This window comes from Cibotium barometz, chromosome 18, assembly GCF_041138505.1.
Source record: "Cibotium barometz isolate CiBa-2024 chromosome 18, ASM4113850v1, whole genome shotgun sequence".
Taxonomy (NCBI): domain Eukaryota; kingdom Viridiplantae; phylum Streptophyta; class Polypodiopsida; order Cyatheales; family Cibotiaceae; genus Cibotium; species Cibotium barometz.
This window is the reverse complement of record NC_141063.1, coordinates 55138338-55149920: the sequence shown is the minus strand read 5'-3', so window position 1 is coordinate 55149920 and position 11583 is coordinate 55138338. Positions and strand designations below refer to the sequence as shown.

At 38.0% G+C, this 11583-nt stretch overlaps 1 protein-coding gene across 1 annotated transcript; it reads left to right on the top strand.

Annotated features, from left to right (window-relative positions):
• The first annotated feature begins 5023 nt into the window (after positions 1-5023).
• LOC147629493 (uncharacterized) lies at positions 5024-6168 on the top strand. Its single transcript, XM_086813020.1, has one exon. It carries the CDS (start codon positions 5071-5073, stop codon positions 5833-5835), a length of 765 nt encoding a protein of 254 aa, XP_086669146.1. The 5' UTR covers positions 5024-5070; the 3' UTR covers positions 5836-6168.
• The last annotated feature ends 5415 nt before the right edge of the window (positions 6169-11583 follow it).

Here is an 11583-nt window from a genome sequence, read left to right as displayed (position 1 = left end):
TCTCGTTCGTAGATTACATGTCACTCAATCTATGTGTCTATTATTATATTATTATTGAAACAGCCCTCTTTTGAGTCCAGAATTTTCCTAATGTATTTGTGGTGCAAAGAAGAGAAAGTTCATGTGAGAAAACGGGCATAACTCACAGAGGTTTTGTCCAAATGAGATGAAATTTTAGGAGGAGAGAGCTATGGTGGAGAACAACATACTTGTAAATTTTCATGAAGAAAGAACCAGAGTTGCAGAAGATATGGCGAAATTGAATTCTGCCAAAAAAAGGGGGAAAATGAAAATGTAGTGAAATGCAAAAGGGGGAAAATGAAAATGTAGTGAAATGCAAAAGGAGGGAAAGCAAAAAGTTAAACATAAAAAATAGAAAAAAATAAAATTCGATTTTCAAACTTCCATGTGCTGACCACAAGGTACATCTCACATGAAAGAATAGTTTATGACATGAAATCTGACATTTCTCTATTTTTTTAAGATATGGACTATTATTTTATTATCTTAAGAGATTTGGGCAAAGATATGACAAAAAGATCCATGTTACATGGATCTAGAATCTCAACTCTCTCATTGGTCAGGCCAATCTTTTTTTATTCACTCCTTAAGGGGTAAAATGGAGAGTCCATATTTCTCCTAATGTGATGTTGTTTCTCATGATATTATTCTTGATAATACTATGGTGATCCATGATGATATTCGTGATATTTTTATGCATGATGGGATCCATGTTGATAGATTTTTCTATGTGATGGAGGTTTTATCCCATTCTTTTATGAGGCATGATAGGATTGATTTGCCTATCCATGCAAAAGTGGGTCTACAGATATTCACTGGGAATATATATTCAGCTTGTTGCCTTTTTATATTCTCTTTCATATGATGGTTATTCAGGCATATGCTTATAGATTATATGTTGTAGCAAGAGAGTATGGATTTTTCTATGCCATTGGCATGGGGATATCATTCATTTATGGTTCTATGTGTTTATATTCTTTGATGTTGATATTGGAGATGTATTTCTTGAAGGCCCTCCTTGTGCTTGGCAGTGCATAGGAAGGATGAAGTAGATTTCTCTTATTCTTATAGATCATGCATTGTGCATGGATGATGTGCTTACTTATGATGATGCTCTTCATGATGGTGATAATACTTCTATGGATGGATTTTCATTGGTTCTAGATGATGTTCTAGTGGAAGAGAATACTCTTGTTGTGGATCATTCAGATTTGCTCTTGCACCTTTGGTGGATCATTCATATTTGATGATATTCTCTTTGGAGGATGATCCAACCACCCATGCTTTCTTGATGCAGTTGTTAAGATCATATATGGCATGGTTTTATGGTGATGATCTTTCACCATGTGCTTCATCGACTTATTCTTTTGGTGGTATGCTTTTCTTGGCATATGTTGCTAGATGCATTTGTTGACATATCTTTATGGTAATAGGCTATTTTTAGCCTATGATGCAGATGTTGGAGCTTCATGAAGATTTTTATACGAGAGTTTTACATGGTCCACTCCATGCTCTTGGAGTGTGGATATCATCATTGATTCATGTTTCCATATATTCATATTGTATGATATAGCATGGTACTGCATTACCTCATGGGATTTCATTTTTAGCATACATCTATGTGGGTTCAATCTTCTGATTGGGAATCTAACTCACCGAGTGTGCTAGTTGTTAGAGGATGCACATACACATTAATTACGGACATTATTCACATTTGTATGGTCATTTAACCTTAGGTATGCACCCCACCCTTTTACTCATATCATAATCACCTTCTCCTTCATGTTCGACAACAACAAGCAATGTAATCATTATGCAATATAATGGTTTGTGGATCTCTAAGAATATATCTCTTTGTGAAAATCTCAAGTTGAGGATCGCTCCTCAACAGTCAATGCTTCTCATATGCACTCCATATGCCTAATCTACGTTCAATTGTTGTGATTCATTAATGCATGTTGCCCTGATTTCTAAAGAATTATGCCCGTGAATCCTTAAAATCATGCCAATAAATCGTCATCCAAATTCTAAATTGCATGGTGCTTTAGCATTATTTCCTCATGTATGCACCCTTAAAATCATATTCCCTCAAAATACATGCACATTTATCACCGTGATTCTTCAAAGAATCATGCCCATGATTCTTATCTCTGCATAATCACGCTACATCAAATAGATGTTTTCACTTATGGACCAATGCAAATCATTTTTAAGTGCAAACATGTGCTTTCCATCATGATTCTTCAACAATCACAACCATAATTTCTAAAACCTATAGAATCATGGCACAACCAATATTCACTTAAAGTTGCAACCACATAGGCAATTGTCTTTCTTTATCATCCACATATTCACTTAAAGGTGCAACCACATAGGTTCACTTAAAGGTGCAACCACATAGGTAATTATCTTTCTTTATCATCCCAATGCTCCAACAAACCATTATTCTTCCATTTCATTGTACTTCCATCATCGTGATTCTCACAATCACATATATGGTTCATTCATTTAATAGTCTTCAACTACCCAATCATGCTTGTCTGCTATCATCAACAGTAGAAGCAGTGGCTCAATGAGTACACCTTTACTCACCCACCAGTGGAAACCTCATCAACGATACCTTCCAGCTACATCTCTGGATGGGGGGACCATGGTGGCTATATGCCTAACCCCTGGTATGACCCATCACCTAGAATTCCTTAAAGATTAGCATCGTAAACAATAGCCAATAAGGATCTCATCCAAAGAGTCTTTTTAACAAATGGCTCTAGGACCTCACAAATTGACTAGATCCATTCATTATTCTTCAAAACCTCACAAGTCGACTAGATCCATTCATTATTCTCCAAATGTCCCGACTATGAATAGCTCCAACAGAAGTTTAGAACTCGTCACTTTTTTTACTTCATTATATATCATCTAGACCAATGGACAAAGAACACATAAATGTTCTTAATAGTAGTGAAAAAATCACATGGGAAGTAAAACATGTCAAGTCAGTGCAAGACCCTCTGACAATCTGTGAAAGGACCAAGATGTGCTCAAAAGGATTACTTGTCATTATTCCTCAAGACCCCCACCTCCCTTCTTCCATTGCTAACCAGCCACCACAGAATCCCCACTAACCTCAATAAATATTGTAACCTTACATGTGATTGTGAGAAAAAGAAATAAAAAAGTAAGAGAGAAGCAATCACACGCAATGGCACCCACCACAATTAGGATCCCATTTGCTATTAACATTTTCATTTACTAACTAGCTTCGTCATCCCTTTGGAGGATCAAAGACATGCAACATCTATTTATCAGCACACCCAAGCATACATCTACCCTTTGATAAAGTCTTCAATCTGATCATCATGAGGACTCAATCAATATCAGGAAGGAAAAATGTTAATCCACTTTAGGATTAACAAGGTTTTTCACACCTAATTATATGCCAAAGCATGAGTAATCTACATTAAATGTTAAGAATGGACACACCAAACTCATGTTCAAATAAGCCATGAAGCAATGGTGTCCAAATCTCAAACTTGGACGGGCACGCCCATAAAAGACTAATAGATAATTAATGGTGTTTCCCACTCTAAGAGCATGTGCTAGTGAGCTAGGTTATGCTACCTAGTATTGTAATACATCAATATATTATGAGATGAAGAAATGTACAAGAAATTAACTTGACTATTCCCACCACGAGCTCTTGAAAGCAAGGCTCTCAATCCTATAAGGGGATCTGGCATGGCACCTTGGGAGTTATGATAGCAAAGCAAACGCACACACACATATGCATAGATACACACACACACACACACACACACACACACGTGTTGTGTGTGTGCCATACATACATATGTATATATATGTATGTGTGTGTGTACATGTACCTTGTTGCTCTTAGGAATAAAGTTGGTAAAGAAGAGAGTTCACTTTAAAAAGTATCAAAGGAAATCAAAAATAATATCACATGGGGAAATAGATCCCATAAGGATGTAGACAAGGATGGTTTCCTCCCCTAAGAGCATCTTGTCCTTATCCCTAGATCATTGTATTTTGGAGGTTAATAAATTCCCAAGTCTTGTGGACAAAGATAACACTATGCAAGCTAGGTGCTTGTTACACCAAAAAGGGTTTCAATGTTGCACGCTTCATGAGCACAGAAATATATGATAAAAGACCCAATTTAAGTTCACATTAAGAAGCTTTGAATAAGAAGAGATCTTATATTGGTTTTTGGGATTACACAATCTATCTGCCTCCGAAATATTTTGGATGGTGCTAAGAATGGTGATAATAGTATATTTGTATCGAAGCCCTTGCAAGGAGGGGATAGGAGACACATTTACAACCATGAAGTTGATGAATAAAACCACAAGAGTGTAGATGACATTTCGACCTTAAGAAGGGGGGAAGTGTCTTTGGTGGGTGTTAAAATGGTGCGGATGATGTCCCTATATAAGTGGGCTCCCATACTTGATTGGGGCCAAGGCCACACATAACATAGAATATGTACTATTGCTACATAGAATATATAGTTTAACAATTCCAAAAACAACAACAGAATAAAGTAATTGTACTGAAAGCAACATATTATATACTATTTTGAGATCCTCCATGTTGAAAGATGGTGTGCACGGAGAGAGAAAGTATAGATTTTGAAGAATCAAATTATGTGAAAAGTGGGAAAAAAGATGATGCTATACCGAATGAGGAACTTAGCATACATCATAATGAGAAGATACTAGCGTCATGCAAGATACTTGAGGCATATACTCATGACGGGATTCTAAAACCTAGGGAGAGATTGACGTTGTGATGAAGTAAGGTGCTCAAAGAATGCATTGGAGTAAGGAGAATGCAACGGATAAGGTGGTGGTTGCTTGTTGTTGTAGTAGTAGTAGTAGTGGTGATGCATATGAGGGTGCCTTGTGTACGAGAGATGCTTAGCTTAAAGAGGAGAAGAAGAACACCTTTCAAAAGCTAAAGGCGTTTGATTGATGTGGTTGGAGGGTGGTGGGCTGCAATCCATCCGCTTTTCTTTCGTGCTTGCCAATGTTGGACAGCTGCTTAGACGGCGAAGGGGGTGGAAGCTCCTCCGCTATGGAGGAGGAGGAGGAGGAGGGGGAGGCGCATGTTGCCATTGGCCAGCAGAGATACCAGGCAGAGATGACGGCTATGGACGTGGGGGAGGAGGCCCCCCAACAACAACAACAAGTGAGGATTTCAAATGCAGAGGATGGCGGGAGTTTCGACTGCCACATTTGCCTGGAGGTGGCGCAGGAGCCCGTGGTGACCCTCTGCGGCCACCTCTTCTGCTGGCCTTGCATCTATCGCTGGCTCGAAATGCACTCCCTCTCCAAGGAGTGCCCCGTTTGCAAAGCCAGCCTCGCCGAGGACCACAAAATTGTACCCCTCTACGGTAAAGGAAAAGTGGGTTCCCCTGACCCTAGAACCACCACCAAACCCCTCCCACAACGCCCACCTGGCCTTAGAACGGACACCCCCCCTCTTCACATCTCCCCAACCTCCTTACCTTTTGAAAATTGGGATTCTTGGCAACATGGTGGTGCCCCCCCTTTTCACTTCCACAACCTCCATTTCCCCCACCCTCACCCCCTCTTTGATGCACAATTCAACATGGATAATGATTTCTTCTCTCCAGCGTCGTCCTCCTCGTCTAGCTATGGCGGTGCCTCCAGAGACGGGTTCATGAGCCGCCGCCATCCGCCCACAACTAACGAACGACGAGAAGTCCTCCTCTACAGGCTCTACATCGTCCTTGTCTGTGTGATCATTGCATTGATTCTTTTCTTGTAAGCAGCAGCTCCTCCTCTCATCACAAAATACGAAGACTGTGAAATGTAAAAGAAAATTGAAGAATGCAACATATTTCAATGCTTTCATGCATTCTATTTTAAACGCTTCTTGAGCTCGCAATGTATTAACATGCTTCTTATTATGTCAAGACTCGGAAAGTGAGAGATTGAAAGGTGCATGTTCAATGCCATCATCTTTTCTTACCACATCCATGGAAATAAGGTGGAATTTTAAAGCCTGTGTACTTGCTGCTTAGTGTCAATGCCATTCAGGTTAAAATTCACAATAGTCCTATAATTGAACCATAAAAGCGTCTTTAGCCATAAAAGTGGCTCGAGGTTTAAGAAACAAAAAGGTGAATAAACTCAAAATGGCATGAGATTATTTACTTGCATACTACACTTGTAAGAGTTTTTTTATAAAAAAAACCTATGTACCTAAAGTGCTTGAAAAATGTTGTAAAAGCTTGATTTGAAGGAGATGGATGTAACAAAGTATGTTTTCAATTGATGCAAGATACATGGCAACAATTTTATGCTTTTTTTTCATATTATATTCCTAGGGTGCTTAAAATTTTAGTTTAAATATTTGTGAAGTTTTACAAAAAGTACTTATGATGACCCCCAAAAAAAAAGAGAGAAGAACAAAAACATTTTTCCAACTAGTATCTTATGTTAATGATATATTCTTATAAGAAATTGGTTGGAAATTTTATATTGAAAGAGATTCGACTAAAGAGATTCGACTAGTATTTTGTGTTGATAATATGGTCGTATAAGAAGTTTGTTTGAATTTTATATTTAAAGAGATTAAAAATTTAATAAAGTTCTCTAAAATCCACAAATTAGCTCTTTTCTTAACAAGGCTACTGTTAAAACAATATATGATGTACATTTGAATGCCAAATACTTGGGGGGGGAGAGAGAGAGAGAGAGAGAGAGAGAGATCACTTACATCCATCCATACTTGTGCATGTGTTTTGATTCAAGTACTAGAGCATTAAAGACACTCGAAAAGGTCTATTTTGGTAGTATTCTGATTCAAGTACTAAAGCTTAAATTTTTTGCCTCCCTTATAGAGGAGGACATTGTGTAACATGTTCATGTAAGAAAATATGACTTACACTTGCACATAAATAACAAAATCTTCAGAAGACAAAGAACTTGATGCAAGAATCTAGATGGAGAGTAATATTGAATTATTATTTGTAAACTAGATTACAAATTGATGGTGTCTACCCATAGTAAGGAGCTTTGATAGCAATCTAGGTAGACTCTAGACAAAGGATGTCATGCACTAGCCAACGGTGTACAATGTAGTGAAGATAGATATAAACTCGATGATATTGATATGACAAAGAGGCTACCAAACACATCTATATATAGTGCCAAGGGTTGGTTATATCATAGGTTAATCCATGTCAACCGCCCTATGGCTAGGCCAGATGGGTGGACTACGGCTCGAATAATAATAGACTAAATAAGTGCATGTAGGTCTTAGTATAGCTTCCAAGCCCACCATCATCTTAGCCATTGGGGCCATTCGAGCTGCATCACAACGTGAGGACATATCCTAGGAAGATCTCCTTCTAACCTAGAGTGCAATCTATCGACCCACACTTACATGCATCCTACTTGGTGTGGTGACTAGACTACATAAGCTATCTCCTAACCATCTAGTCACCTATGACCAATATCCACTGTCTAAACTGGGCATTCTTAGGCACACATCAACATAAGAACTACTCCTTATTATAAACCAAAATAGAGCAACCCATCACTCGTATAGTCATAATGATGAGGGTAGAACATTGATTTTCCAACACCTCCCCTCAATGTCCACCTATAGGTGAATTGCCTCTTTCGGCCTAATTTTGATTCGCTAAAGATGTCTCTTGTAGATCTCTTCCAAGAGCCTTTGTGAAGATATCTACACAATTATCTATTGTCGACAGGAGAGAGTGACCTCTCCATCCATTATCAACTCACACACAAAGTGAAACTATATCACAATGTGCTATATGTGAGTCTGGAATATCGAGTTCTTTGTAACTTTTGACCTCTATTGGTTATTCCTATGCAGATCCCATGTCCTCCTAAATTCTCCTTAACCAAATTGCTTCACATGAAGCAAATCATGCTTCCTTATAGAGTCAAAACCTCTCACAATGTAGGTTATTTCTTATTGATCTAAGGTAGCTCCGGAACCAAATGGAAAACAATAGCCATTAATTGAACTTTTTCTATCACAATGTCATGTAGATGATGTCATGCTCCAATGTACGTCAAATGTATTTCAACACCCACATCCCTACCTTTCACCAATGGTTCTCTTGACTATGATTCAAGAATTAGCCATGTGTCTCTCAAGTAAAGCCTTGAGGATCAAAGTTTAGGTCCCTCTTCTTTGAAAATCCAAGCTCATTCCGTTGAAGGTCTTGATTTAATAGTTTAGCTATGTTTCCCCACCATCGACAAGCTCTACCAAAGACTGGTGCCTACAAGTGGGCCGACAAGTGGTGGGCATTAATACACCAAGTTTAAAGGTGATGTTTGGTTATGTATTACATAAGAAAATCAAACTTCCCACCAACTTCTTGTACTCCTTTACATCCACTAGTGGAGAAGTGTCTTCTCTTAATAGCTTTGCATCCCCCTCTATAGAGGTCCCATCGACATAATTTTGTTGAGATGAAGATGCAATTTAGATCTTCCAATACCTTAATCCCCAAGTAAAAATGCATAAGTCCAAAATCTATCATTAACCTTTGAACACATCTTCTTCATTTGTTTGATCTTCTCTTCCCATTAAAATAATCACAGCAAAGTAAAGGATGATTACCATATACATGTCCTACTCATAGACATATGTATCCTCAATGAGCTTTTAGAAAGACTAATACTGATAAAATACATGTCAATCCATGTGTACCAAGCTTAAGGGGCATATTTTAGCCCATATAATGCCTTATGGAGTTTGCATATACATTGCCTTTTAAACCGGGCATGAGAGAAAGCTCAATGGCTACTCCAATGGCATATACCTTGCCTTTTAAACCAGGCATGAGAGAAAGCCCATATAATGCCTTATGGAGTTTGCATATACATTGCCTTTTAAACCGGGCATGAGAGAAAGCTCAATGGCTACTCCAATGGCATATACCTTGCCTTTTAAACCATGCATGAGAGAAAGCCCATATAATGCCTTATGGAGTTTGCATATACATTGCCTTTTAAACCGGGCATGAGAGAAAGCTCAATGGCTACTCCAATGGCATATACCTTGCCTTTTAAACCAGGCATGAGAGAAAGCCCGGGCATGAGAGAAAGCCCAATGGCTACTCCACATACAGCTCCTCCTTTGAGACATAGGCCGACTTCACATCCATTTGCATCACTTACCACTTTTCATGTGAGTAGACAAAGCTATTGCTAAATGTAAATGGTGGTGAATCTAGCTGTGGGGGTGTGTTTCTTAAAAGTTAACTTCTATCAACCTATGCAAACCCCTTCACCATCAAACCTGTACTTGGCTTCCAGACCCACTATTTACAGGCTACACCATCCCTCTCCTAGTGCAATGGATAATGTTCACCTTAACTCATCGTGGGAAACTTGTCGGTATTATACAATCTCATAAGTAGTATCTTAATGCACCATCAAACTTGGCTTCCAAACCCACTACTTATAGGCTACACCATCCCTCTCCTAGTGCAATGGATAATGTTCACCTTAACTCATCGTGGGGAACTTGTCGGGATTATCCAATCTCATATCTTGGTCTCGACTCCAAGATTTGCTAGTTGCTAGCACCACTAGATAGTGCAATGGATAATGTTAACCTTAACTTATCATGGGAAACTTACAGGTATTATCCAAGCTTGTATCTTGGTATACTCCAAGCTTTACTAGTGGTAGCTAACACCACTCTCTTGCCTCCTCCTCAAGTTATCACCATGAGGTTGCCTTTCTCTATACAATGACATTCACTCCTCTTTACTTTCACACTCAATAATACAAGCATAAGAGGAACATGCATCAAGAATGTAGCTCTCTCTGCTCTCAACTCTCTCTCTCACACACACACACACCATAGACACAAGAGAGTAAGAAGATAAGAGTATACTCAATTGGAACAAAGAGGAATTGTGTGTTGCATTATGAGTAATATTATTTATATAGTTGGCCCGTATTTACACTTGGTTGCCCAAAACTTAATGAAAGATGAACTAGAAGCTTACAAGTTATATAGTTTTGTAGCATAGCTAGCTATTCTCATAATTAGAAAGTTTAGAGTGCCATTTCATGACACTTATTGTGCTATCTCTCATATGTAATAGAGAGATTCTAAGTTAACCCAAAATGGGGTTAACATCCCCCCTACCTGATGCAGATTCGTCTATTATCATAGGCCTTATTGCCCCAAGTATTCTTTGTAGTAGCTCTTTCTTATTTGGAGGACATGAAGCGTGTGGCATAGGAAGTAGAGTGATCTTTAAAAATTGGTGTCAAAATTATGTCCTCAAATGTTGTATGCATGAAAGAGAGTAAGTATTGAAGGCTATGATAATAATACATAATGCCGATGTCCAAGGGCCCTTTCTTAAGATCAAAACGCATGCCTTCTGTTATGAGATTGACAGGAAACACTAAGGTAAGACTAGGAAATATTATTTATATGTAAAAGGTTTCATATAAATAAGGTTCAGGGAATTTCAAATAGGAAATACCTAAGCAATTGTTAATAGGCATTAAAGATAAAGTAAAAAGGGAGTAGACAGTGCACAATGAAAGCCCAAGGAACACAGAAGTAGGCACCCTTTCTAAGGGTAGTTGAAGAGGTATTAGACAAGGAAGAGGTAATGTCTAGCCATTGAAAGGTCAAGGGCTGAATTTGAAAGGTCATACACCACTTAGGCCAATATAACCATGAGTTTAGTGACTATTTGGAATATGGTTGGGTGGAGAATCAAAGTACTAGTCTTATAAGTCCTTAAGCTTATAATGTAAGGATCATTACATTGGTATATCAGAGCCAAGTTCTTTCTCTTCCATGTTTCCATCGATCTACTCATTGCTAACTCTAATCTCTACTCCTTATTCTCTTTTATATTCATTTCCATAAGCTAATCTCTATGTTTCTCAAATCTTTTCCATACAAAATACCTCTTGCCTAATAAATTGGGAGTTCTACATGGAGCAAGTGGAGTACAATACAACCTTGAAGTTTGAATCAAATATCAACAAGGAGGAATCAATGAAATTGTTCTTCACATCATTGGGGACATTTCATAACTACCCAACCAAGTAAGTTCATTGTGTTGCATTTTTTTTGCTTTGTAAGAAATTTTTAATTTTGCTTAGTGTTAGAGTAAACGGATTATCAAGGTGGGAACGATGAAATTGATGAGAAGTGGAGTACAAGACAACCTTCAAGGATCTTTGAAGCAAATATCAATGAATTGTTCTTCACATCATTGGGGACATTTCATAATTATCCAAAATAACTAAGGTCATTGTGTTGCATTTTTTTGCTTTGTAAGAAATGTTTCATTTTACGTAGTGTTAGAGTAAATGGCTTCTCAAGCTCGGAAAGATGAAATTGGTGAGAAGGGGGGAAAGCCCAATGTCCTCTTTCCACATGGAAGAGGATATTACAAAACCAAATGAAATAGGTATACGAGATTTAGACCTTAATGATTATGAGAATATAGAAATGAAATAAATGATCTCTAATATAGAAAATAAA